Source organism: Cryptomeria japonica, chromosome 11 (genome assembly GCF_030272615.1).
Source record: "Cryptomeria japonica chromosome 11, Sugi_1.0, whole genome shotgun sequence".
NCBI lineage: Eukaryota > Viridiplantae > Streptophyta > Pinopsida > Cupressales > Cupressaceae > Cryptomeria > Cryptomeria japonica.
Genome location: NC_081415.1, coordinates 219,989,512 through 220,015,407, shown reverse-complemented (window position 1 = coordinate 220,015,407; position 25,896 = coordinate 219,989,512). Strand labels below are relative to the sequence as shown.

The 25,896-nt window shown below is 36.6% G+C and overlaps 1 protein-coding gene and 1 long non-coding RNA gene across 9 annotated transcripts in view; one reads left to right on the top strand and one right to left on the bottom strand.

Annotated features, from left to right (window-relative positions):
• The window catches only part of LOC131053381 (uncharacterized), a 70,355-nt gene extending 45,908 nt beyond the window's left edge, over window positions 1-24,447 (bottom strand). The window contains exon 1 of the long non-coding RNA XR_009107679.1: window positions 23,584-24,447. This is a non-coding gene — a long non-coding RNA (uncharacterized LOC131053381). The remainder of the gene's footprint in view (window positions 1-23,583) is intronic.
• Window positions 1-25,896, top strand: part of LOC131053379 (probable LRR receptor-like serine/threonine-protein kinase At1g56140) — a 118,941-nt gene that overhangs the window by 66,925 nt on the left and 26,120 nt on the right. For all 8 annotated transcript variants that reach the window (XM_057987979.2, XM_057987977.2, XM_059214305.1 and 5 more), the window contains 3 exons: window positions 22,759-22,830; window positions 22,979-23,044; window positions 25,636-25,701. In XM_057987979.2, coding sequence (XP_057843962.2) covers window positions 22,759-22,830; window positions 22,979-23,044; window positions 25,636-25,701 — 204 coding nt within the window. The remainder of the gene's footprint in view (window positions 1-22,758; window positions 22,831-22,978; window positions 23,045-25,635; window positions 25,702-25,896) is intronic.

The window sequence follows — 25,896 nt, the reverse complement described above, 5'->3', positions numbered from 1 at the left end:
TTTAATAAAGCACCATAATTAGTCCTTAACTATTACGGGAAATAACCAACTTTGGGCAAATAAAGGATGGCATCCAAAGATGGAAAATATACCCAGAAGAAGAAAATAATTCTATTTCCTGTGTGTGCGTGTTATCGCTCCACCCAAAGGATTTCCAGCCTTTCGTTAGTATCCAAACTGGCCTACTAGTTGTGGTTCCGAATTTATTATTGGCGAAGTAAGTATTCAGTATCATCAAGCAAGTGCTGAGTAACCGGCATTTCACGTGGTATAAGTCGCAAGAAGGACATTGTTACGTGCAGGACTGTGGACGCAATCTCATCTTGTCGAGGCGTGGCAATTTACATTCCGCAGAGACATAGCATCCATATACACTCCGCGCTATATTGCCAGAGACGTAGCATCTACTGCAGTGTGAAGGCGTGATTATATATTTTCCACAAAGGAATATCATCCACCACAATACAAACTGTGCCCTTTACTCGATATCGGGTAACCATATGAAGCCGCGTCGCCTGCATTAAGGCATAGACCCGACGGATACAAGCAGGGGAGGGGAGTCTAGATGTTCCGCAAAGTAAACGTTAAGGAAAAGTAGGTGTTTGTAGCAGTCCAGACGCGGAAGAGAGTCGCATTGACAGTTTTGACGTGTGTATTGATTGGCAACGCAATGAATTTTCGGCACCGACAGTAACGTATTCTGGTTCCAGCGTGTGAAGAATTGAAATTATTAAATAGCATACTCTACAAACTCATGCTTTATGGGAAGTCCACCATGGCAATCGCAATTCAATAACCAGGGCATTTTAAAAGATCTTTCTTTTTGGAATATTCTATACACTGGAATCAATGTCTTGAATAATATTTGCTCAGATTGCTATGTTTAATAGAAGATAGAATGTTAAACACCATGCTATGAATAAACAAGAAGGATCTAAATTAAACCATTCAAAGATGTTCTATCACATTTGACTGTGTTGTGCAAACAAATTCATGTTCGTATTAGTGGTACAACTTATTGCAATCAAATGATAATTAGGGAATTTTACAGTGGTATCAGAGCTTTTGAATCCTGCCAGCTTGTAGGGTGTTTTGAACTTCATGAAAATTTATTGCATAGTTGAGTATGCACCAGGGAAATTATAATTTCCAAAGTACTAGGACCTGTCAAAACAGATTTCAAAATTCTCCTTTAGCACAAAGCAGTTCATCTATTCCGTTTGAAATTGAGGATAGCCACACCGAAACTGACGAGGAATTTATTTTTGAAACCACCATGGGAGACCCGGATAACAATAGGGACCTATTGGCTGCATTAATCAGAAGTCAGCAAGATATGCAAGATAATGTTAACAAAATGACCAACTTGATGACCCAATTTATGGCTAATAATATAAATCAGCACCAAAATAATGGAAGATAGAATAATCAACATCAAAACAATGGGGGTAGAGATGAACAGTCTGTCAATAATCAGCCAGAAAGAACAGGAACAGCTAGACCATTTATGCCTACATTTACTGCTAGAAACCAGCCGCTTGAAAATGAACCTACAATAAGAGAAATACATGAAGAAATACATCACGATTGGTTAGGCTCTGGAGAAGAATTCAGATCAACAATGAAATTTAGAGAATATTTAGATGTCAGAATGAAACATAGGCCAAGAGGGCAGAGAGGAAACAACAGTGAATTGCAAGGGAAAATTAGGAAAATGTCCGTTCCTTATTTTGATGGAACAGGTAAAACAACTACTCGGGCATGGGTGCAAAAATTAGACACATACTTCCCATTAAATCCTATGTTGGACGATGAGGCAATTAAATATGCTGCATTACATCTTGATGGTGTAGCACATGAATGGTGGCATCATGGGCAAGTAACCTTGGGTCATAATTTGATAAGTACTCATGTTGAGTTCACTAAGAAACTTATTGACAAGTTTGATTCTAAAGATCCTGAATTACATCTTAAAGATTTGACTCAGCTTAAGCAAACTGGAACCGTTGAGCAATATATTTCTGAATTTGAAAAATTAGTAGTTTTAGTTACTGAAATTTCAGAAAGACACAAGATTGTAATATTTATAGATGGATTGTTTGATTCCCTCAAAGGTTGGGTTAAGTCCTTAAACCCTCTTACCTTACAAACAGTTGTCAAAAGAGCAAGAGAATTAGAACCATCTTCAAAAGGAAAATCTTTTAATAAAGGACCACCTCCTAAACCAGAAAAAGACAAACAACCTTTCAATAAAGATAATTTCCCTAAGAACAGGTTAGATAAAGAGGAAAGGGTAGAGCTCAGAAGGAAAAAACTATGTTTCAGTTGTAGGGAAGCATGGCAAACTATGTTTCAGTTGTAGGGAAGCATGGCAGCCTGGACGTAGATGTTTAGGGAAGGGAAAAACTCATTATATTGAGGTTATGTTTAACAGTGAGGATGAATTGAATGTTGATCCTAACATAGAACAAGCATCACAGAACATAGAGTCAAAAACAAGAACTAAACAAGGACAAGGAATAATAGCATCTATGACAAGAACTCCCCATTATAATATTTTCAGAGTTAGAGGAGTTTTGAATGGACAGCATGTGATTGTTATGCTTGATAGTGGTTCTACACATAATTTTATAGATGCAGCACTTGTGGAAAGACGTGGTTTGCAGACTGAAAAACATGAAGGATTTGATGTTAGAGTAGCAGGTGGAACTAATTTATCTAGCACTCATAAAGTTCCTAAATTGAATATCACCCTTGGCAATTACACTGTTACTGACGTGTTTTATGTGATTGATTTGGCTGATACTAATGTTGTCTTGGGCATACAGTGGATGGAAACATTAGATGAATATACACAGAGTTTTAAAAGAATGGAATTCTCTTTTAAAATTGATGATAAGAAGGTAGTCCTTCGTGGTATGTCTAACAGTGGTCCCAAGATCGTTAGTGCTAAAAGAATGGAGGCTATTTTCAGACATGGAGATGTGGCATGGTCAGCACAATGTTTAATCTCCAACAAGGTATCAGGCTTTGAAACTAAATCTTATCAAGATGATTTGTTAAAAGTATTAGATTCACATCATTTGGTTTTTAGTGATATTCCTCCAGGAGTCCCACTTGATAGAGGATTCGAACATACTATTGAATTAGAAGAAGGTGCTAAACCAGTTATCACAACTCCTTATAGACACCCTAAAACATTCAGGGATGAAATAGAAAAAGCAATTAAGGAATTATTGGATATGGGGCATATCAAACCTGGTTCTAGTCCTTTTGCATCATCAGTAGTGTTGGTGAAAAAGAAGGATGGAACTCTTCGTATGTGTATTGATTACAGGGCACTTAACAAGAAAACAATCAAAAACAGGTATCCAATTCCTCGAATTGATGAATTGTTAGATGAATTGCATGGTGCTGTCTATTTTTCTAAAATTGATTTGAGATCAGGATATCATCAAATTAAGTTAAGAGATCAAGATATTCATAAAACTGCTTTTCGCTGTCATTATGGTCATTATGAATTCTTGGTTATGTCGTTTGGTCTAACAAATGCTCCGGCAACATTTCAGTCCTGTATGAATCATATCTTAAACAAACAGTTAAGGAAATTTTTGCTAGTTTTCTTCGATGATATACTGATTTATAGCAAAACTTGGGAAGAACATTTGAAACATATTGATATAGTTCTTGGTATTATGGAATCTCAATCACTATATGCAAAGGCTTCTAAATGTGAATTTGGAATGATTGAAATCTTGTATTTAGGGCATATGATCAGTGCAACAGGGGTACAGGTTCATCAAGAAAAGATAAGAGTCGTTTTGGATTGGCCACCACCACGGAATCTTACAGAATTAAGGGGATTCTTCGGATTATGCAGTTATTATAGAAGGTTTGTCCGAGGTTTTTCACAGCTAGGGGCACCGTTGACAGATCTTACCAAAAAGGGGGCATTCCATTAGACGGAGGAGGCACAACAAGCTTTCGAGAAACTAAAAGAGTAATGAGTTCTTGTCCAGTACTTGCACTCCCAGATTTTAATCAACCTTTTGTCTTGGAATGTGATGCATCTGGTGAAGGAATAGGAGCAGATGCAAAATAAACATCCTATAGCATATGAAAGAAAGAAACTTAATAACCTAGAGAGATTGTATTTTATCTATGACAAAGAAATGTTGGCAATCATGCACGCATTGGCAAAATTTAGGCAGTATCTGGTTGGTGGCAAATTTGTAGTCAGAACTGACCATAACAGTTTGAGATATTTTTTAGGGCAAAAGGACTTGAATGACAAGCAACAAAAATGGATCAGTAAGATCCAAGCTTATGATTTCGAAATTGAATATGTGAAAGGTAAAAACAACGTTGTTGCAAATGCACTATCTAGAAGGCCTGAAGTAAATGCATTAGCTATAATAACAGCTGATTGGAAATCTTTATTGCTGATGGAATATTCTAAGGATTCTTTTGCCTGTGATTTGCTAGATGGTAATACACGAGATGATAAATATAAGGTTGTAAATGATGTTATCTATTACAAAGACAGAATTTATTTGATTTCAGGATCAAAGTTGAAAGAGAAAATCCTCCAATCAGTGCATGATGTTCCTTTAGCGGGGCATCCCGGTTACTTCAAAACTTACCGGCAAATAAGAGAAAGATTCACCTAGAAAGGACTAAAGAATGATGTCCTTCGTTATGTTAAAGAATGCATCACTTGTCAGCAAAATAAAGCAGAGCATACTTATCCTTCGGCTCTATTGCAGCCTTTGCCTATACCGGAACAGAAATGGGAAAGTATATCTATGGATTTCATTACAGGCATCCCACGATCTCAAGGTAAAGATTGCATTTTTGTTGTGGTTGATAGATTAACTAAATTTGCACATTTCTTATCTATCACTACAGAATTCACAGTTGTTCAGCTCGTAGAACTATTTTTTCGAGAGGTGTTCCGTTTACATGGTTTACCAAAAAATATCATCAATGATTGGGATAGCAGATTTTTTAGCATATTTTGGAGGGAACTTTTCAGATTGACAGGTACCGAGTTAAATCACAGCATGAGTTATCATCCACAAACCGATGGTCAGACAGAAATAATAAACAAGTGGATTGAGGGATACCTTCGTAATTATATGTCTGGACATCAAAAAGCATGGGTTCGTTGGCTATATTTGGGTGAACACTGTTATAATACTACATATCATATATCTATCAGTATGACTCCTTTCAAAGCATTATATGGGTATGATGCACCATCTTTTATTGACCTTGCTTTTGATCAGAGTAATGTACCCAAATCTCGTGATGTACTCCAAGAATGTCAAGACCTAATGAAAGCACTTAAGGAAAATTTACAGTGTGCACAAAGTCAACAAAAAATGTATGCCGATAGAAAGCGTGTTGAGCGTCACTTTGACATAGGAGATTTGGTGTATCTCAGACTACAACCCTATAGGCAGTCATCTCTCAAATGTAGTGGGGCTGAGAAATTGAAACCTCGGTTTTATGGACCATACCAGATAATTCAAAGGGTTGGTGCAGTGACATATGAATTAGAATTACCGGCTGAAAGCAGAATACATAATGTGTTCCACGTATCTTATCTCAAAAGAGCTTTGGGTCAACAAGTGAAGGTTTCAGAAAATCTACCGCCACTGGACGAGGAAGGAAAATTAGCTATGATACCTGAAGTAATTTTGGAGACCCGCGACAGGCATTTGCGGAATAGAACGATCAGAGAATATCTCATTAAGTGGTAGAATTTACCACTAGATGATGCTACTTGGGAAAATGAGCAGATTATTCAGCATCCAGAGTTACAGTTGCTTGTGGGCAAGCAACATTTGGGTAGGGGTGACTGTAATGTCCCTAATAAATGATTGCCAAAAGTTAAACAATATTAATTATTTTATATTACCTTTCCATTTATTAATATAAATAATTAATATTACATGAAAGTATTTTAATAAAGTTTTTTAAAACATTTTAATAAAGCACCGTAATTAGTCCTTAACTATTACGGGAAATAACCAACTTTGGGCAAATAAAGGATGGCATCCGGAGATGGAAAATATACCCGGAAGAAGAAAATAATTCTATTTCCTGTGTGTGCATGTTATCGCTCCACCCAAAGGATTTCCAGCCTTTTGTCAGTATCCAAACTGGCCTACTGGTTGTGGTTCCGAATTTATTATTGGTGAAGTAAGTATTCAGTATCATCGAGCAAGTGCTAAGTAACCGGCATTTCACGTGGTATAAGTCGCAGGAGGAACGTTGTTACGTGCAGGACTGTGGACGCACTCTAATCTTGTGGAGGCGTGGCAATTTACATTCCGCAAAGACATAGCATCCATATACACTCTGCGCTATATTGCCAGAGACGTAGCATCTACTGCAGTGTGAAGGCATGATTATATATTTTCCGCTGAGGAATATCATCCACCGCAATACAAACTGTGCCCTTTACTCGCTATCGGGTAACCATTTGAAGCTGCGTCACCTGCATTAAGGCATAGACTCAACGGATACGAGCAGGGGAGGGGAGTTTGGATGTTCCGCAAAGAAACGTTAAGGAAGAGTAGGTGTTTGTAGCAGTCCAGACGCGGAAGAGAGTCGCATTGACAGTTTTGACGTGTGTATTGATTGGCAATGCAATGAATTTCCGGCACCGACAGTAATGTATTATGGTTCCAGCATGTGAAGAATTGAAATTATTAAATAGCATACTCTACAAATTCATGCTTTACGGGAAGTCCACCATGGCAATCGCAGTTCAATAACCAGGTGCATTTTAACAGATCTTTCTTTTCAGAATATTCTATACACTGGAATCAATGTCTTGAATAATATTTGCTCAGATTGCTATGTTTAATAGAAGATAGAATGTTAAACACCATGCTATGAATAAACAAGAAGGATCCAAATTAAACCATTCAAAGATGCTCTATCACATTTGACTGTGTTGTGCAAACAAATTCCTATTCGTATTAGTGGTACAACTTATTGCAATCAAATGATAATTAGGGAATTTTACATCCATTTGCCAAGTCTCGAACATGATCACCAACAGAATCCTGAAACTCCACCAGAAGCTGCATCAACACCACTTATGCAATTCATCAAAGATCTTCATCAAAAGCTCTGTCGGTGAAACCCTCGCTGGAACCAGAAACCAAGCTTTTAAACAAAAAAGGTAGCATCTGATCACCAGGCCAAAACCAACTGACCAAATATGAGCATGAGTATCATGAACAAGCCAATTCCATCACCAAGCTATACCGGAGCCTACCGGATCATGCCGGATCCAGATCAACCAGAAACCACTCAACCTACCAGAACCAGAAGGGTGTCTGTAAAGCATCCAAATAGCTAGTGTTGGCATCAATGACAAAACATCAATGCAACACATAATCAATTCCACCAAATGGCCAACAATCTCTCCCTTTGGCATTGATGGCAACACTAGATGTGAAAAACATCTAAGTACCAAGAAATGCCAAACAAGTCTCCCCCAATGGAAGACAGCCAACAATCTCCCACATACAGCTTTGAAATAAAGACCAAACTCCCCCTATCAATGTCTCTCCCCCCTTCTTTTTCTTTTTCACTTTCTTTTTCTTTTTCATATCAATATCACTCCCCCTTTGACATCAATGCCAGAAATCTGACAAAAATATCAAAGCAAGAACATAAACCATTGAATCACAAAGCTGATACTCCCCCTGAGCAGTAGCATCCCACATCAGTGCCAGAATGAATAGTATCTTTGTTAATGCATGTCGGACTGATACCAAACCGCATCAATCAAGTCTCTAACGGAGGGACAGAAACTCCCAATCTATCTCTCAGGGACTCAAATGATTCCTTGGGAAAAGGTTTAGTGAAAATATCTGCAATCTACTCTTTAGTGTTCACATAAACTAGTCTAACTTCATTTGCTTCCACCTTTTCCTTCAAAAAGTTATACTTTAGAATGAAATACCGAATTCTTTGATATATCAATAGCAGGAGAGTTATCACAATGAATAACTACTAGTGCATCACAATCCACCTTTATATCCTTCAACATTTGCTTCATCCAAACAACTTTTGTACAGTTAGTAGTAGCAGCAACATACTCAGCTTCAGCAGTAGATAAAGAAGTACATGATTGTTTCTTGTTGATCCATGAAACCAACTTCTTTCCAAGAAAGAAAGCTCCACCGGAAGTACTTTTCCGATCATCAACATCTCCAGCCCAATCAACAACTGTATATGCACATAAAGTAAAGTTAACATCCTTAGGGTACCACAAACCATATTCTGATGTACCTTGCAAGTATCTAAAAATCCTTTTCACCGCAATCTCATGATTCTCTCTAGGATCACTCTGAAATCTTGAAACAATACAAACAACATTCATAATGTCAAGCCTAGTCTGAGTCAAATAAAGCAGACCTCCAATCATAGATTTGTATCTTGTAGGATTTACCGGTATAGAAACATCTTTTCTTGTCAATTTCTCACTTGTAACCATAGGAGTACTTACCGGTTTAGAATCTCCCATACCAAATTTCTTAAACAATTCCTTAGCATATTTAGTTTGACAGATAAAAATACCTTTGTCAGTCTGAGTAATCTGCAAACCTAAGAAAAATTTAATCTCACCAATCATGGACATCTCAAATTCTTTCTCTATATTTTTAGAAAATTCTATGCATAACTTATCTTCACCTCCAAAAATAATGTCATCAACAAATACTTCAATAATCAATATATCATCATCAGTGATTTTATAATATAAATTATTGTCAGCACTGCCCTTAGTAAAACCAAGCTTCAAAAGATATTTATCCAACCTTGCATACCAAGCTCTAGGTGCTTGTTTCAATCCATATAAAGCTTTCCTTAACCTACAAACCATATTTGTATCATCTGATAGTAAAAAACCAGCAGGTTGCTCAATATAAACTTCCTCATCAAGATCCCCATTCAAAAATGCACATTTAACATCCATCTGATAAATCTTGTAGTTTTTATAAGCAGCATAGGCAAAAAATAATCTTACAGCTTCAATCCTAGCTACAAGTGCAAAATTCTCTCCATAATCAATTCCTTCCTTCTGAGAATATCCTTTACAAACCAATCTAGCCTTGTTCCTTATAACTTGACCATTTTCATTCAGTTTATTCCTAAAAACCCATTTAGTTCCAATAACATTTTTATTTTTAGGTCGGGGAACCAAGGTCCATGTGTTATTTTTCTCAATCTGATCTAATTCTTCTTCCATAGCTTTCAACCAATATTCATCTTTACATGCCGCAATTACTGATAGCGGTTCAACTTGTGAAATTAAACATACCTCATTAGTTGTCAGTCTTCTTGTCATCACTCCATTGCTCTTATCCCCAATGATCTGATCTTCTGAATGATTCAATCTCACATACCTAGGAGTCTTCTGACTTTTTGTTCATCTTCCCTGTTCTTCAATTACTGTAAAATTCTCTAGTGTAACTGGTTCAACACTCTGTTCCAGTAAAGGTGCTACCGGTTCAAATATAATCGTTTCCACTGCCAGTTCCTTCTCATAAACTCTTATTTGACTTTTGTTCAACTCATCTACTTTAACATTAGCTCTCTCCACAATTCTCTGCAATCTCTTGTTATAACATTTATATGCTTTGCTTTCATTAGAATAACCAAGAAATATGCCTTCATCACATCTAGTATCAAATTTCCCAATGATATCATCTCTCCCGATATAACATTTACTACCAAAAATTCTAAAATATTTAACTTTAGGTGTATTGCCAAACCATAATTCATAAGGTGTCTTACCAGTTTCTCCTTTGATATGTACTATGTTGAATGTATAAACCGTTGTGCTCACTGCTTCTCTCCAGTAGATATGAGGTAGACTAACTTCCATCATCATTGTTCTAGCAGCATCCAAGATAGTTTTGTTCTTCCTTTCCAGCACTCCATTCTGCTGAGGTGTCCGGGGAGCAAAAAATTGTCTTCTTATACCATGCTTCTCACAAAAGTTATTAAACTCACCGGATGTGAACTCTCCACCATGATCTGACCTCAAACATTTAATCTTCAATCCTGTCTCAGTTTCCACTTTAGCTTTAAAGATTTTAAACTTTTCAAATGCTTCAGATTTTTCTTTCAGAAAAGTAACCCACATTATTCTAGAATAATCATCAATGATTAGCATCAAATATCAATCACCTTGAAAACTTTTAACTCTAGCAGGGCCACACAAATCAGTATGAATAAAATCAAGAACATCATTTGATTTATCTTGTATACTCCTAAAAGAGGTTCTGACCTGTTTACCCATTTAACATTCTTTACATACCGGATTATAGGGCTTCATAATCTTAGGTATATCCCTAACTACCTTAGTTGAACTAATCTTCACAATGCAATCAAAATTCACATGACACAACCTTTTATGCCATAGCCAACTCTCATCAATCTGTGTAATCAAACATGTCTTCTCACTGGAGTTCAAATGAAATATATTACCTTTTCTCCGTGTACCAGTTGCAATCTCCAAACCATATCTGGTAATGATTTTACATTTTCCATCCTTGAATTGTAATTGAAATCCCTTATCTACAAATTGTCCTACACTCAAAAGATTATGCCTCAAACCTTCAACATAATAAACATTGTCAGTATTGTTCTTACCATCCAATGATATAGTTCCTTTTCCTTTGATCATACATACTTTGTCATCTCCAAATCTAACTAGACCGCCATCAAATTCTTGCAAAGACAAAAACTTCCCTTTATCACCCATGTGAACAACTGTTGTCAATTACCCATTCATCTTTGTCTTCAATTTTAGAAGCAAGTGCCTTCACTTCAAGTACATTCTCTTCCAGTGTCGGATCATCTTCCTTGATAGCCAGGAACACCCATTCCTTCCCACTGCCGGAACCACTAGCAGAGTCCTCTGCTAGTTCATCATCAAAATCAGTGATGCCTTCCTCATCCGCTATGTAGCATGATTTGTCTTTGTTTTTCTTCTATTTGTACTTGTTCTGATATCCAAGGTTAGACTTAAATGATCTTCTAACTCTTTCTTCAAATCTTGAATTCCTTTCAGGACAACTAGATGCAAAATGACCAATCTTATTACATGCAAAACATTTAAAAGGTGTTTTTCCTTCATACTTACTTCCTACCAGTCCTTTAGGTACCCTTCTAGCAAATAGTGCTTCAAGTTGCTCAAACTCATCATCTTCTCTCTTCATATCTTCTAATTCCTTTGCATACAAAGCTTTCCAGTCTTGCTTACCGGTTGTAGATGTAGATGCATGAAAAGCAGGTTCAATCTTCACAGCTCCAGAAGGTCCAAATTCTTCAAGCTCAAAAGCAGATAGTTTCCCTACCAAAGTATCTCTGTTAACAGATGTATTAGCCATTGTTCTCAACTCATTAATAGCAGTAGCCTTCATTTTGTAAGCCAGTGGTAGGGCTCTCGGGACTTTAGAAACAATTTCATCTTCGCTCAGAGTTCCACCACAACATTGAATTCCCACAACAATCTCATTTACCCTTTCCATGAATGCAGTAATCCTTTCATCTTCTTCCATCTTCAGGTTTTCATATCTCACCCGGTAACCATTAAGTTTAGCACTCTTCATTGTAGGGTCACCTTCATTAAGAGTCTCCAATTTATCCCATATAACCTTTCCAGATGATTTGTCGGTTAATCCCATTATTTGTTGATCAGAAAGTGCACACGAGGTCTTCTCTTGCTCTACAATCATTCTCAAACTCCTTGTCCAGGTTTGCCTGAGGAGGATTGTCAGATCTCGGATTATAAGGTGTGACACCATTCTGTGTGATCTCCCAAATCTCCTTACCAAGACATCTTAGATGAGTCTCCATCCGAATCTTCCATACTATGTAATTTGTTCCATCAAGCCTCAGAATATCCCTTCGAAAGATAGCTCCAGAAGAACTGGATGAACTTGAACTATTAGTCACCATAGGATCTTCCTCAAGCGGTTACTCTTTCTGCAGAGAGGACCAAAGCTCTAATACCAATTATTAGACAGTTCAAATAACCGGAAGACAACTGAGAAAGGGGGGGGTGAATTAGTTGTCATAGATTACCAGAACAATTACCAAATTAAACTTTAATACCGGAACCCAAAACATTAATACCGGAATAGCAGTTAAACCAATTAAGCATAAACAATAATCACAGAATAAAATCCATCCACATAGCACCAAGATTTATACGCAGAAAACCCGGTAAAGGGAAAAACCGCGGTGGGAAGCCTACCCACAGTCAGATAATACTTCTGCAATAAGTATGTGAATTACAATTGAGGGGCCTGCACTTGCAGAAAGGCCAACAGCCTAAAGCGCACTGCTCATCACACAAAAAGTCTCATTGACTACATATAAATCCAGACTACAATTCGGAGAAGTGTTGAACTGCAAAAGATAGCATCTCCTATGCCTGAGTACAATTTCAGTTAAGCTCAATACCAGAGGACTAAATCCTCTTACATAAACCCAATTCAATCTCCAATGATCGATCAACTCCTCTGCCTGAATGATGTTACATTATTTGCACATTAAATTCCTTGACCATGACCTCTAACAATAACCATGATGATCTACAATGAGATCTTACATCTATATATACAAACCCTCGACCATAAACAATCAGGTCGGCTATCAAACAATAAACCAATTACATAATTACAAACCATGTCGGCCTTAGACAAAACAAACAATATCCAACACATAAGACATCCCGGAAATACATCGAGAGGTCCAATTCACACGTTACATTAAAGCCGGTCCATAACCTAGATCAATAGGGACCCAATATAGGTCCACACGCTTCAGCAATGATCTCCATCCACCAAGTCTCGAACATGATCACTAACAACATCCTGAAACTCCACTAGAAGCTGCACCAACACCACTTATGCAATTCATCAATGATCTTCATCAAAAGCTCTGCTGATGAAACCCTCACCGGAACCAAAAACCAAGCTTCTAAGCAAGCAGGATAGCATCCGATCACCAGACTAAAACCAACTGACCAAATATGAGCATAAGTATCATGAACAAGCCAATTCCATCGCCAAGCTATACCGGATCATGCCAGATCTAGATCAACCAAAAACAACTCAACCTACCAAGACCAGAAGGGTGTCAGTAAAGCATCCAAACAGCTAATGTTGGCATCAATGACAAAACATCAATGCAACACATAATCAATTCCACCAAATGGCCAACAATATATTCACTTTCTAGAGCTCATGAATATTCGGGATTAATGTATGGAGGTCTAATTGGAACTGGATTTGGAGAGATGAGGGCATGTGAATCCTACACACAATTGCATTACCTAGGCAAGACACACTTTAGAAGGGTGAATGATGCTTTTACCATGCACTTGAAAAGAACATTGCAAAGTGGTATTCATCAAAGATTATCTCTGTAGGTGAAAGAGTTAGTAAAGAAATTTAGTGCTTGGTATATTCAATTTCCCATGTTCACCTATATAAGAGTTCAAGGATGTTTCTGTCCGCCATACATGCTACCACGCTACCCTACCGACAAGATGGTGCTGCTAGAGTTAGACAGTTGATCACCAATGAAAAAGTCCAAAAAAATAGACACAAGACGGGGATTTCTTTTCCCATCTCAATTGGATAATCAATAGAAGTGTGTCCATCCCTACAAGCAGCTGAGAAATCGGAGGAAGAATTGAGATCCTATTCCCTTATTCAATATTCTTCTAGAGAAAAATTTGATTCTTATGACAACATGAGAAGAGCTAATGGAAGAAGGCACAAGCATAGACTGCAATTGGAAGACCATTGGATGAATGCCCAAGATGATTTAGAGATAAGGAGGAAGATGTGTTCACGGCGACCAATTGACATTGCCAGGATGTGTAAAGTTTTTGACATTCCAAATCAAGCACAAGATAGTGATAAACGCCTACATCCTATATATGAATGAGAGATAGACAAGAAGATAGAGGTCAATTGGATTGAACATGAGATCACTGATTTGAAAGACTTGATGAAACTAGTCTTGGCATACACACAACGATGGGTAGACATTCAAACTCAGAAATTGAAAGGCCAAAATGCACAATTGACATTTGATTTGATGGGAGATTCAGACTCATCTAATGAAGATACAAAAAGTATGAGCATGAGTGAAAGTGCCACCTAGTCAACTCACTCCAAAGGCTCAAAGAGGAAAGAAAGTCATAAGGAAGGATCATCACATAAGAGGCATAAATCAAATTCACGTCATCCTTCTACTAATACTTCATTCATACATGAAGTAGAGATGAATCGAATAGCTGCCAAGGAGAGTTAGCCACCCAAGGGAAGCATAGATCATAATGTGAATGAATCCATGGAGTCTACAATTCAAGAGAATAGATGTGAGAAAGAAGATAGACGGAAGCAGGCCCAAATACAAGACAATTTAGTGCCACAAGAGCAAGCTAGCAACAAGGCAGCCGAAGATGAATATGTTGAAATTGAGAAAGAGGATGATGAAGTAACCTCTCCACCCCGAGAAGATCAACAATTCAAGGAGGTGCAAGTGGGAGAAGAAAGATCCACTATCTCAGCATGGCTGAAGGAGAGATTAGCAAAGGAAGTCGTAGTGATAGAAGAGGAGCCTATGATTATTTAGACAACTTCCTAAATAGAGCCTAAAGATGAGAGCACAACAGAGGATTGGGACTTGGATACTATTGACTTAGTACCTCCCACCACTAAGAAGGCAATGGATGATTTGAAGGACACGGTGAAGACAGTTCATGATATGTTGAAGCTTGTGGTAGAGAAAAGAAACAAGCTTGAGAGAGAGGTGAATGCATTGAGAAACTACCTGCAGTAACTTAAAGAGCCGATAAGGCAGCATGATCCTTCAAGCACACCCCCACCACTTCTTCCTCCAAATTCAGTTGATAATTTAGAACAAATGAGGACTTCAACTAATGTGATGAAGAATTAGATAAATAAGTCTTTTAAAAAGGAAAATGCATTCGTGAAAGAGCTAGTGAGGATATTTGATAAGGTTTCAGGCATTCTTGACAGAACTCAAGTCCTCATAGCAGCTTATGATGTTTTCACTTTCACCAAAGATTACACCATGCCAAGACTGCAAGCAATGAAGAGCTTACCTAAGCAAACTTTGGTGAACGGAGGAGTGTTGAAAGAAGGACAATCAAAAGATTTCTAGCATTGGTATAACTTGCTCCAAATGAGGAAGGTCATGTTTGAAGATATCAGCAGTGGTTGCACTCAAGTAGAAAATGCAATAAATGTGATACATGATAAAAGCATGGAAGTATCTGAAATCATACTGGAGAAAGAAATGAATGAAGGAATCCATATAAATGTTGATCAGCTTGTTGAGTAAAATTCATATACTTTGGGATAGCCAAATCACCTTCAGATAAGCAGTTGGAAGACATACAGTCATTCATGGTACTTGCTAGTAAGACTAAGGATTTTGGGCCAAGATGGGAGAAAACATTTACTACTACCTTAGACGAGGTGAGCTTTATGGAAGATCAGTTGAAAGTCATGCCTAATGCTCCAATGAATGAGATTTGAAGCACAATGTCCAGATTCGATGAATTTGCATTAAAAGATAAGGATAAAGGAAACAAACTTCTAGAAGAAAGTTTGTTATGATCCCATGTGGTGTCTTTTTTCTCATTGGAGGATTTTTCCTCGAAATTTGTGCCAAATGGAAGTCACATTCCTATTGGGTGATTTTGAATAATTTTCAATAAATTAGGTAGTTGTTGTAACAAACCCTAATTAGGGTTTAGGTGGCAAGATCTTGGCCCTTGATTTAGATTTAATCATGGCCATTCATTGTATTTGAGAGCACTATATAAGCTCCACTCATTTCATTTGTAAGGGATTGATTAGAAGAGTTTTGAAGAATTGTTGCTTTGATGCTGCTAGGAATAGTAAAATCATTGAAGCGTTGGTAACTTATGGTGTTTTGGAGTTGTTATCATTGAGAGCACCCTGTTGAACTTAGATTTCAATAATCTACTGAAACATGGGAATGATCTAAAGGTGTGGGTACCTTATGTGACGTCAAACCTCCAGGTTAAAGGGTCGACTCCCTTCAAAACTTCTCTAAAAAATAATCCTAATGTATTGACTTTTCTGAAGGAAAAGGGAAAAGGATACTTGAAAATGAATCTTGACTATATTGGTGATGCACCTGATTTGATATTTTAGACCTAATCACTGATTTGACACATAATTCTCAACTATTCAACTGACCTTTTTGCACAACTTTAATTATCCATACATCAACATTTTGTAACAAGGTTTGATTATACAAAGGCCAAAAGAAGGAAAAAAGAGTTTTCACAGCTAATGACTGACTTTGCATACTACACAACTAACAATCTATACGAATATATGTGTTTTATTGTTCTAAGGTGCTGTAACTGAAACATCTATTCAAGGATTTCATAAAACTCACAAGAAAAAATGCATCAACTATTGGAACACATGCAAAGGAATTGTTAAAAATAGAACCAGAAAGCTGCAAACTCAGATAATGGAAACTAAGAAAGCTTAAGAGAACAAGAACCACAAAAATTATCCTGGGAAAACCCTCCACCTGAGGGTGAAAAACCCACCCACACCAAAAATAGATTTATTGAATGCTCAAAATAAGTACATAGCTCTCACACTTAGTAGACAATCATTTAACAATGATTGATAATCCTCAAGTAGAAGACGACTATCAGAAAACTGCTTACAAAATAAGGTTGAAGAAGCTGCTAATAGAACAAATCTTCACACACCAATGAACATAGTTGAACGTAGATGATTATCTCGGAGGAGAAGATGCAAGATCACAGCACCCAAGTACTGAGACTTTTTATCAGAGTGTAATATCACACCTGTTCTGGACTGATTCTTTGTTTGCATGCAAACTGATATGTACTGTCTGAGATTGAAGAAAGCAACTGTCTGAATTATTTTGGGCTTTCCCTGTATGTCTAACTGAACCTGGTGCGTTTGATTTTTTTGGTTTTCTTGCATTCATTCATCTTTTCACTTTTCCATGTACAATTAACAGTCACAACTTAACAAAAACATTGATTGTATTCACCTCTCATTACTGCTATACTTAAAAGACAGAGCATTTAAACAGTATAAATTGATGAAGGTTCTGTTTATTTTTTCCAGAATACACATTCCCAATGGTATTCGATTTATAGAAAGATTCTTTAACATTCAACTCACATTAATATCTTTTTCATACAAACTTTGAATCTTCCTTTGCTGAAGTGAAAGGGTTGTAGTTTGGAATTTAAAGAACTTATAAGTTTGTTGGAGTCTTAGATCACGGCTTTCTTCACCGAAACGTCCAGCACACACATAGACCAATCAGCAAACACAGTTCGCTGGAATCCTAGTCCTTTGTTCACTTCACCAGCTGCGACTCACAAAATTTCCAGCAATCCATATACTGAGAATAATAACATTCAACTCCTTTATGACAGCCGTACCAACACTGATTGGTGAATAAATTAATCCTTACCTCCAAATACAATGACTGTAGTAATAACTCCAGCGCTGTAACCAGGGTGTTTTCTTGTCTTTTCTCTGCAATTTACACCCAGCTAGACATTACTAAAGGCTGCCACAGTCTTAAATGCTGTGAGTTGTCTTGTCCACTTAGCAGAGACATGGCTAGGTATGATCTTTCCCAAAGTCTGCGAACTGTATTTGAACAATACAAACACTCTCTCCAACTCGTATTCCCTATGTTATGCCTCAGCACTAAGAAATGAATAACTCCAGTCACTACGATCTTTAATTCCTTCTTCAGCAGCAAACTAAACAGTTCGAACTGTTCCTTCAATATCCTTCCATTTCTTTATCGTAATCTTCAACCAACTGATAAATCCCTGCGAATCTGCCCAACTAAGCTTCAACCCTGAAAATCACCAGTATATTCAATCTCTGCCATTAATTTTAAAGATTTCCTAGGCCTGGTATTGCACAGGTGTAGGAAATGTTGCCAATGAGGGATTTCGTCCCCAAAAGCCAAAACATTCCAGAACTGAATTCCAGAAAACACAAATACCAAGAATACCAATTTCCAAGATGTCCTTTCCAGCCACTTAAGCTCTTATTTATTACTTCACTCAGGCACGATTCCCAATGCATACAAAATGTGGGATAAATAACTCCCTTTTAAAAAATCACTTCCCACTTAAGTGAAATTAAATGTACCTTTAGTTATAAAGTGACTTTATGACTTAATATTGTACTTTATAATATTTAAGTCACTTTATTAAATTAAACCCCCTTTTTCCTCTGAAAATGACCTTTCCAAAAATATAACAATATTTTGACACTAAAGGTCACTGTTTCATGTGCCCAAGATTTAAAACTTTATGCCGCAGTTCCAACAAGCTATAACACTAAGGTTGGAATTGCATATTTTAATTAAATTTAGCCAACCTTACTAAAATAATTAAAATAACTCGTTAATGCACCAAATTTGAAAAACTAGTCAGAATACATTGGAATCAAGTTTTGATCGCACCAAAGTGATCTTGATGACGAATAATAGCAAACGGGGTAGATCGGATGACTTACTAAAAATAGACAGCATCTCCAAGATTCTTGGAGACCAATCCAGAGGCCATAAATCACTTCGGAAAGTGGTGTATAACTCCACTAAATCAACTGAGCTCATCCAAAACATCAGATTACTCACCTGAACAAGTTGGCGTGAGCTAGAGTGTCAGCTACTAAAGCTTGCTAGAGAACCTGAAAAATTGGGGACATTACAGTCCGCCCTGCCCAAAGATTGCTTGTCCTCAAGCAATGCCATTACAACCCACAATCTTCTGACTGATCCAACTAAAACTAGAATAATTCCGGGGTCCCAAATCAGTCTAAGAAATCTGCAATACCATCTACTGGAAGCATTGTCTTGCAAGGTGCCCCAATCAGAAACCTCTTGAAAACATCTGACAAGAAGAGCAAAAACATACTGTGTAAACTCATTCATCTCCTCAAAAAGCTGCTCTCCCAAAAAGTCAAACTACAAAACCATAGGAGTAGATTCAGGAACTAACAACCCTTCTTCCTCAAACTACAATGACATCTTCTGGTTTCCCATCAACAAATTATCATTAAAACCCATACTAAAAATCCCGAGTAAACTAAAATCTATCCCCTGCAATATGAACTGCCAAGGTGCCTCAGGAAGATCCATATCTGAAACCCCATTGCCTAACTCGATCCTGGGCAACATGAAAAGTAATTTGCTCTACCTCGAAGGATGACCCTGAGCATCTCTCAACAAAATGTCCCAGAAGTAACGCCAATCCGTACCTAACCGGAAGCCAGTAATCATAGAGTCAACCTCGAAATCATACATCATGACAATGACATTCTGATTATAGACGGTGATTCCCTCACCATCACTTAATCTCCAAGTGTCCCAGAAAGAAACTCAAGAGCACAAACCAACCCAATTCACTGCAATCAACCAATCACCATCTAGGGGCATGTATACTGACATCATGCGGCGACTATAGTGTCTAATGCTCCCACAAGTAGAGATGGAAGGTAACTGAACTATGCCCCAGAAATCCTCCACCACTGTCTGCACAGATGACTAGAAGTGCTCAAAAAAAAAAGTAAGCCAAACCGAAACCACCAATTGCAACATCAAATCGACCAAAAACCAAGTCCTAGCCAAAATTTCTCTCCAATCCACCTGCAACAACTGTAATGATCTCCTATATATACTGAAATATGGGGTAACCATAGCATTACTACTACATTCCGGGTCAACGCCACAAGGAATAAATCCACCATGCTGACGTTGCATTACTCTGTCACCCTCTACAGTCCAAACAAACCAAATCTTAAACATTGGATTCTGTAGCCAAACAAACCAAATCTTAAACATTGGATTCTGTAGGCAACTCACTAGTGAGAACAATTTCGAATGCCATATTTATCTTGGTAAGAAAACCTCAACCTCACTCTTTCATTGAAGGCTAGTTGACATATATATTACAAGCTATCTCATTAACTTCAAGTTGTATCACAAAGATAAGATTTATATATGTTAAACTAGAAAAACTTCCATTCAAATGAAAGTTGAGATTCTTGCAACATATGACACCCTTCATCTTGTCTAGATATCATTGGCATACATCCTTTTTTATTAAAAACAACTTGTGCATCTTCTTTTATATAACATCAACATACTTGTTATTTTCTTGGCATTCATATCTTGGTTTTCACATTTTTTAGTCTTAATATTATTAAAAGTAGTTGAATATTGAGATTTTGGAGAGCAATTATCTATAGCCAACTAGTCAAAGAGGTTGTGATCAAGTGGTAGGACCAATTGGTTCTCATTTTGGAGACCAAGGTTCAAATCTCCCCAAGGGACATCTTAGTACTAGCAGGTGTGTTGATAGAGTAGTCATACTTTACTTGCTTGATAGATAAGTAGTCCCACACATGATGTTGGGGTGTGTTGGAAAAACAAATAAGGTATAAAGATGAGGTACCTTGTTGTAGGAGATTGGAAATGAAGCAAATATGTTGGAGGTATTGATGGTCGTTGTACTACTGGAGGAGGTAGGAGGTGAAAAAATTCAAGCTAGAGGAGTATGTTTGTTGTTTGGAGGAAGACAATGTCTAATTGATTGCTCTACAAGAGAAGAGGAGTCATTTCCCTACTGGAGGAGATAGTTGAAATGTTATTGTGGTAGTATTCCTTACTAGTAGAGTGTAATTTAAAGTTGTATTCCCACAAGTGAATTGTATGTGATTTGGATTCTATGAAGAACCCCTCACAATTCAATGGAAAGGGCTCCAATAGAATCCCCACTAAATGATCTAGAATAAATTTACATCTAACTAATTTGACCTTCTTGTGATGTACTTACCAAAATGTGGTTCTTTGTATTTTGACTTTATTTATTTAGAGTCATAGAAAACACATGCAAAATAACTTAATGTATCATTTAGTAGCTATCTCTTGGATCTACCTTCTAACCATGCATCGATGCGCTTTAAGAAAACACAATTCTAAGAAGATCAAATGGAAACTCTACCTGAAACTCGAAGTTAGGAAAGTAGTTAGGAAGTTCGGCTTTTGGAAGATTGTTTTGAAAATTCCAAAACTCCTTATTGCACCTGATTTTGGATGTTTTGACTTAAGTTTCTTTCATTCCTTGTGTGAAAATTGGTGAAAGGAAGACTTCTTGGAATTCGGGTCTAGGAATGATATTTCGATAAATCGTAATGCCCTTCCTTTAGTCGAGTTTGGCACTGATTTTTGCATTGTTTTCCCTTGTCCAAAGTACCTTGCCCAAGTTCAGTGTGCTTATGTCTTTGGCTTCTTGACTTAAGTCCTCTATTCCTTCTTCATGCTCTTCAAATACTGAATTCTTGCTTGAGCCAAGTTTGCTCCTAAGTTCTCATTTTCCAAAATCATATTTAGGCCCCACTCCATGTTTCCTTACTTGTTTATACTTTTTCTAGGAGACCCTTTGCCCGAACTATCACTATCATTTTATTCTCATGCTCATTTGTCTTTCTCATCTATTCCTAGGGTTCATGGAACCAAAGGCTAGACCTTAAACTGCATTATTCATTTTCTAAATTATGACCTTTCCACTAGATATGAGACTCTAGACACAAAGTTTCTCTCTCTCAAACTCCCACAAAGAGGATTTAAATGAACATAGGTAGAGAAGACAAAACAAAGAAGGGGTCCTCGTTTTGAACAGAGTGTGCGTGCAACACAACAGTACTCAATGGTCGTTGTACCCTTCGAGGAGGTAGGAGGTGAAAAATTCAAGCTAGAGGAGTATGTTGGTTGTTTGGAGGAAGACAATGTTAAATTGATTGCTCTACAAGAGAAGAGGAATCATTTCCCTATTTGAGAAGATAGTTGAAATTTTATTGCAGTAGTATTCCTTACTAGTAAAGCGTAATTTAAAGTTGTATTCCCACAAGTGAATTGTATGTGATTTGGATTCTATGAACAACCCCTCACAATTCAATGGAATGGGTTCCAATAGAACCCCCACTAAATGATCCAAAATATATTTACATCTAACTAATTTGACCTTCTTGTGGTGTACTTACCAAAAATGTATCTCTTATGATTCTTTGTATTTTCACTTTATTTATTTAGAGTCATAGAAAACACATGCAAAATAACTTGATGCATCAATGTGTGTTATAGAGATGGCTTGACATATAACAATATTTTAATTTCTTCTAGTCATATATAGAAGATTATGGTATCCAACTCTTTAATTAGAAAATTTATTCCATTTTCTTCTTTTTGATTAACAATTGCTTTTATAGGTATCTCCTTAGTCATAATTAAAAGAATTATCTTCTCTTGATTTATATGTTAGTTGATAATTATTTATGGTTATGATAAATTCTTTTGGAAGTTTGAGTGCTCATGATGCATGCCAATTCTTAATTAAGATACCTTGTGACTAATTGACTGAAATTTCACAAGGCCGTCATAGAAATAATTGTAGTGATTGAGTTTACAATATTCAATAACTAGTAGTGTTGTTGTTCAAAGCTTGAATGCTATACATTTGGAAAATTTCGAATAATCTAGTTTATGACACATATTTGATGCGTTTTGTGAATGATTATATTTCTCTTTGCTTATTTTGAAGTTTTGAACTATTTGTTGTGTCAGGGATTTGAGTTTTAATAATTTTACAGGAGAGTTTCCTACTTCACTTCAAAATTTGAAGTCTTTGAGATACTTGTAAGTGAATTTCTTTAAAAAACTACATCTGTTCAAATAATGTAGGTATATTCACAAGTATTTTCTTCCAAAATTATCTAACTAATGTCATTAGGGTAGTTGATACTATAAATGAGTTTGAACACAACTCATACTACGTCAATTGTAGGTTTCTTGGAAATAATAATCTATCTGGGAGGCTTCCTTCACAATTGAGTTCATCTCTTATGTACATGTAAGATCTCTCTCTCTCTCTCTCTCTCTCTCTCTCTCTCTCACACACACACACACACACAAATACACAAAGATATTGTAATATCCCCTGCTCATATAGGACTAAATATGCAAGGAATATCGTCAAACAATTAGCTGGCAACTTGCTGTTGTGTTCTGTTGAAGGGCTGTCTCAGAGGTTTCAGACTTCTTGAGGAGATGTTAACCATAAATATCTATCAATGAACGATAGCATAATCCCCTAGAATGCTTGTGCAACTAGGTCTCGAAGTAATTACACCAATTTGGAAACATAATCACTCTTTTACAGCTGACTGAAATTTCGTCAAACAGTTGGCGTAAAACCATAACAATGAACAATGATATGCAAACTGTTTACTCCTTTATATTAGAATCAAATATGCACTTTACAATAGCCAAACTGATGACCCAACACTACAATTATTAATGATTTTTCCTCAGTAAATCTGAAGATACATATCAGCCATGAACACATGCATAAAATTGATCATTACAAGGAAATATGATGCCCAAGAGAACCTGGTTTGAATCGCCTAGCTTGGAATTCGAAGAAGCAAGCAATATCATCAACCTTGAAGCCTCCAATGATTTAATTCAATCTTCCATCCAAATCGCCCCTGCTGCTGTCATGAAGGATCTGAGAATCAATAATTTGCAATGCCAAACTCTCCTCCTCAACACCAAAGAGAATCGCTATCCCTTCTCAAGTGGATTGCCAATGCCAAATGCCAAAACTGGTGCTAAGTTTGGAGCCAAGGAACAAAATCGTGGAATATGGTTGACTGTTATGGTTTGTTCTCAGAACTGATATGTCAACTAAAACCTTCTTTTTGCACCTCCCAAATACCTCTGTTAGAATCTCCTTATGTCTCCAAGGCTAGCGTTATCCTTCTTGGTGATATTTGATGCCAATATGGGAGTTATGAGCAAAAATCGAAGGAAATAACACTGCTACAATTTTGTTTCAGACTTATTTTGCCATTTAATTCACCTTCAAACTCCTTCAAAACACTCCCCTAGGTATCACCCTTCTCCTCCAATGATTCCACTGCCTTCCTTTGTTTGATTCGATGCCCAAATGCTGAAGAAGGAACAAAATCGTGGGAATAGGGGTGAAACCCCATTTTAGTTTAGACCTGCAATTCCTATCGGCTGTCACCAATTTAGCTCCTCCAATGGTTTTAGAAGAAAATCGCCTTCCTCCCTAAAAGGAATCTATGGTATTAGGACTTCCAATAAGCTATTCCGAAAACTCCATGGACTCTCACGACAATGACACTGTAGTAACACAATAAGCTCTATATGAAACACTGGTTTGTCTCCCACTCTCAGTTGCAACCTCTAGGAAGGTCTTTCACTCAATTGAGGACCCAATCAATTCAATTATCAACTCCTAGCTGCCTTGAAGCTCACCTTGATCTCCCTTTATACTTTTTCACCCCAACAACCAAAAGCTTCTATAAATAATATTATTATTTCACTTAAATGACTTTATGATATTATATTTAATTAAGTCATTTTATTAAATTAATTAAATATAAAGTCATCTTTTAATTTTTAATTTATTTGACAACTTTATAAATAATTAACTTAATATTATTAATTAAAATAATTAATTAAGTTATCTATGAAAAATAATAATAATTTAGACAACTTAACTAATTAAATTAATTAATTAATTCTCCTCCAAAATGGGGACATTACATATATGTGCATGGATACCTAGCATAGTTGTAAATTAGTGCATATAATTTGCATGCATCTTCTTCTAAGCTACTAGGTTCCTCAAAAATAAGAGTTGAGTTGCAAACTTTTCGTTTGGGTTTTGATTCTGAGTTGAAATAGCCTAGGGTTCATCCTAGATTTTGCATGAGCACTTAAGCTATAGAAGGACCCACAATGTAGCTAGGATTCCCGAGAAGAACCTTAAGCAAACCAAGGCTAGACCCAAAGTAGAACATGCAATTTGGATTTATTTTAAACTATTTAAATCATTTTTAAATTATATAGAGTCTCCAATAGAATGAATGAATGTTTTTAATAACCTCCACAAGGCCAAAACAGCCTATGGGACCCATGGATAGAATTAACTTGTCTTTGTATGAAAATTATAACAAATTAGTTTTAGAATATATACCTAGCTTAGGATGTATCAAACAATTTCATTATTGTAACAGGTTACTAACTAATATTAGTATGAAGCTATTTAATTCTTTGATAGAAATTGCTTCCTTGGATGAAAGCATTTTATCTTGCATTAGGAATCCTTCATCACGTTTTCAAAATATTAAGATCAATCAACACCCTTTTTTCATATTTTGTGCTTTCATAGAAGAGGTATTTGCTTTCTTTTTCCTATTTCTATTTGCAGATGTTGATTTTTATGTTTTGAAATTGGATTTTTGGGTTGATATCACAATGTACTAAGATTTTATTTTCTATTTATAGATAAATTGGCCTTGGGCAATTAGAAGTTTCAAACTATCTGAGTTTCTTTATTTTCTGAAATCTCAGTTTTGACTTTTACTTGGTAATTTGGACTTACTTTAGTATTGTTGTCATATGTCCCAGAGATCTATCTTACAATCAATTTTCAGGAACTCTTCCAGCTTGGTCAAATGGCACAAATTTGAAAATGTAAGTCAAAAGGGAGTGGATAGTTTTATTGAAACCAAGTTGTCAGTTGGACTTTTCAAGCTGTTTAGAAATGGATTTGATAAAGCTCTACTATCTCCCTCTTTTCCTCTATTAATATCTTTCTTTAGTTAAAAATTTGTCTAATATATGCAACTTATTTTTCAGAGTAAATTTGTCTATTGTTGGGAACCATAT